The sequence below is a fragment of the Microtus oregoni genome, unplaced genomic scaffold, assembly GCF_018167655.1.
Source record: "Microtus oregoni isolate MIOR12 unplaced genomic scaffold, Mior012 000059F_ref0000304, whole genome shotgun sequence".
NCBI classification, from domain to species: Eukaryota; Metazoa; Chordata; class Mammalia; order Rodentia; family Cricetidae; genus Microtus; species Microtus oregoni.
Window position 1 is genome coordinate 9,837,615 of NW_024543835.1, and position 1,859 is coordinate 9,839,473.

The window sequence follows — 1,859 nt, forward strand, 5'->3', positions numbered from 1 at the left end:
TTAACATAGATTTCTTTAGTATCGGTAAATAAACACAAAGTCTAATTCATAAACATTTGACTTTATCTACCATTTTTACAAACCAGGAAAAGTATTTCATTGCATTTATTACATTTAACTTTACCAAACCATATAATGAAAGCAATTAAAGGAAACTAGGCGTGGCCATGTTTTAATCCTCTGCTATACCCATTTCAGTGACCTAGGAACTCTAAGATTCTTTCACATTTTCAAGAAAACTTTTTTCATACTGTATGTCCTTATCTTTATGACTGGAAAACTTCAAACATCAAAAGGGATGGAAGAACTTGCTGGTAATTTTACTGAGGAATCTCCACTAGCAGAGTCAGTGGTATCAGAACCGCCTTCATCTTGGGCTTCTGCTCGTTCTTGCTCATTTTTCAAAGACTTGAAGTAAATGTCAGCGATGGCACTAGGTGTTGTTTCATTTATCTTGGCCAAAAATTCCAGGACTTTTATCTTGCTTATTTCAGCATAGGCTTGGGGACCCCACAGGAACTCATAGCGTGGAGGATCACTGTTGGCCACCTGCCGGTACTCCAGGTACTTCAGCTTCACAAAATACTGGGTCATGAGCTTCCGGGGCTCACCAAAGATGCGGTGTTTCTTCCCTGGATAGATCTGCCTCTTCCTCAGGATTTTCCATATGTCTTCTTCACTGGCACAATTACCACTCACGAAGATGATACTTAAGACACTCATCAGGAAACCAGTCTTGGGTAAGCCTTTGCCAGCACGAATCCTCCCATTGTTGGGGAGCTTCAGCTTGCTGATGAGGTTGTATGAGGGCTCACTGGAGTTGACTTCCCTCACTTCCACTGCAAAGGCTTCCTCGAGCTTCTCGGAGGCTTTCCTGAAGATCTCAGGGAAGTCATTTTCATACTTCTTGGTGATAATCTTCAGCATTTCTTCCTTGGTACTAGGCTGCTTCATATAGTAGTTGTGGAGCAGGCACCGTAAGAGCGCCACTGCCTTTTTGGCTATCATATCTTGGTGCGGGCCGCTGGGGCAGGGATTGAGCTCAAAAGGGCATTTTTCTTCTTCTTCTTCATATGTATCATTTTCCTCATAGAAACTTTCATCTGATTCAGAGGAAGAAATACTCAGAGCAGTTGAGGCAGATGGTGCTGCTTTTTGAGGAGCCTTTAGAGTGCTTGAAGACTCAGCCGCAGGCTGGCTCTGGGAGGCAGCAGAGGACTCTTCTGCAGCCTCCGGCCTTTCCTCTGCTGGTTCCTGAGCACCTCTGCAAGCCTGAGCCTCACCTCTGGCCTGGGAGCGTTTCTCTCGGGCATGGAGCTTACTCTTATGGCCACGAGGCATGATGACTCTGGCTAAGGACAAGAACAGAATATGTTAGAAGGGTGCTGGTGATGAAAGCAGCTGTAAGAAACAGAAGAAGACGATATGAACACTTTAGTCAGAGAACAAAAACCTTGTTTGAAACTAAGGCTGCCTCTGCACGTTTCCACTAGTGCAATGCTTTTGGAATTCAACATGCTACTGTAATACAAATCTCTTTCCCCAAGTAAGAAGGGAGAGGCATATTTTAGACTGGGACTCTCTGTCTAGCCTCTTGTTCTGGGCTAATGAGCAGGGGTGGCAGTGGAGGACTTCTCTTTTGAGATCCCAGGAACCTCTTTCAGTTCCTCTCAGTTCATATTACCAGTTGTAAAGTGTTAGGCCTCTTTCTTTTCCTACTCTGAAGCTGCCATTTTTGTGCAATTCTAGTGTCTATTTAGAAAATATTCTTCTTGTTGGCTACCTGAAATACCCAGAAAGCCTTTTAGTGTGGATTTAGTCCATTCTCCTTACAAGAAAAAAAAAAAAAACCCTGTCAC

At 43.7% G+C, this 1,859-nt stretch overlaps 1 protein-coding gene across 1 annotated transcript; it reads right to left on the reverse strand.

Annotated features, from left to right (window-relative positions):
- Nucleotides 1-282: 282 nt before the first annotated feature.
- LOC121439014 (melanoma-associated antigen B3-like) lies at nucleotides 283-1,341 on the reverse strand. The gene has a single exon (XM_041639507.1). It carries the CDS (start codon nucleotides 1,339-1,341, stop codon nucleotides 283-285), a length of 1,059 nt encoding a protein of 352 aa, XP_041495441.1.
- Between the last annotated feature and the right edge of the window lie 518 nt (nucleotides 1,342-1,859).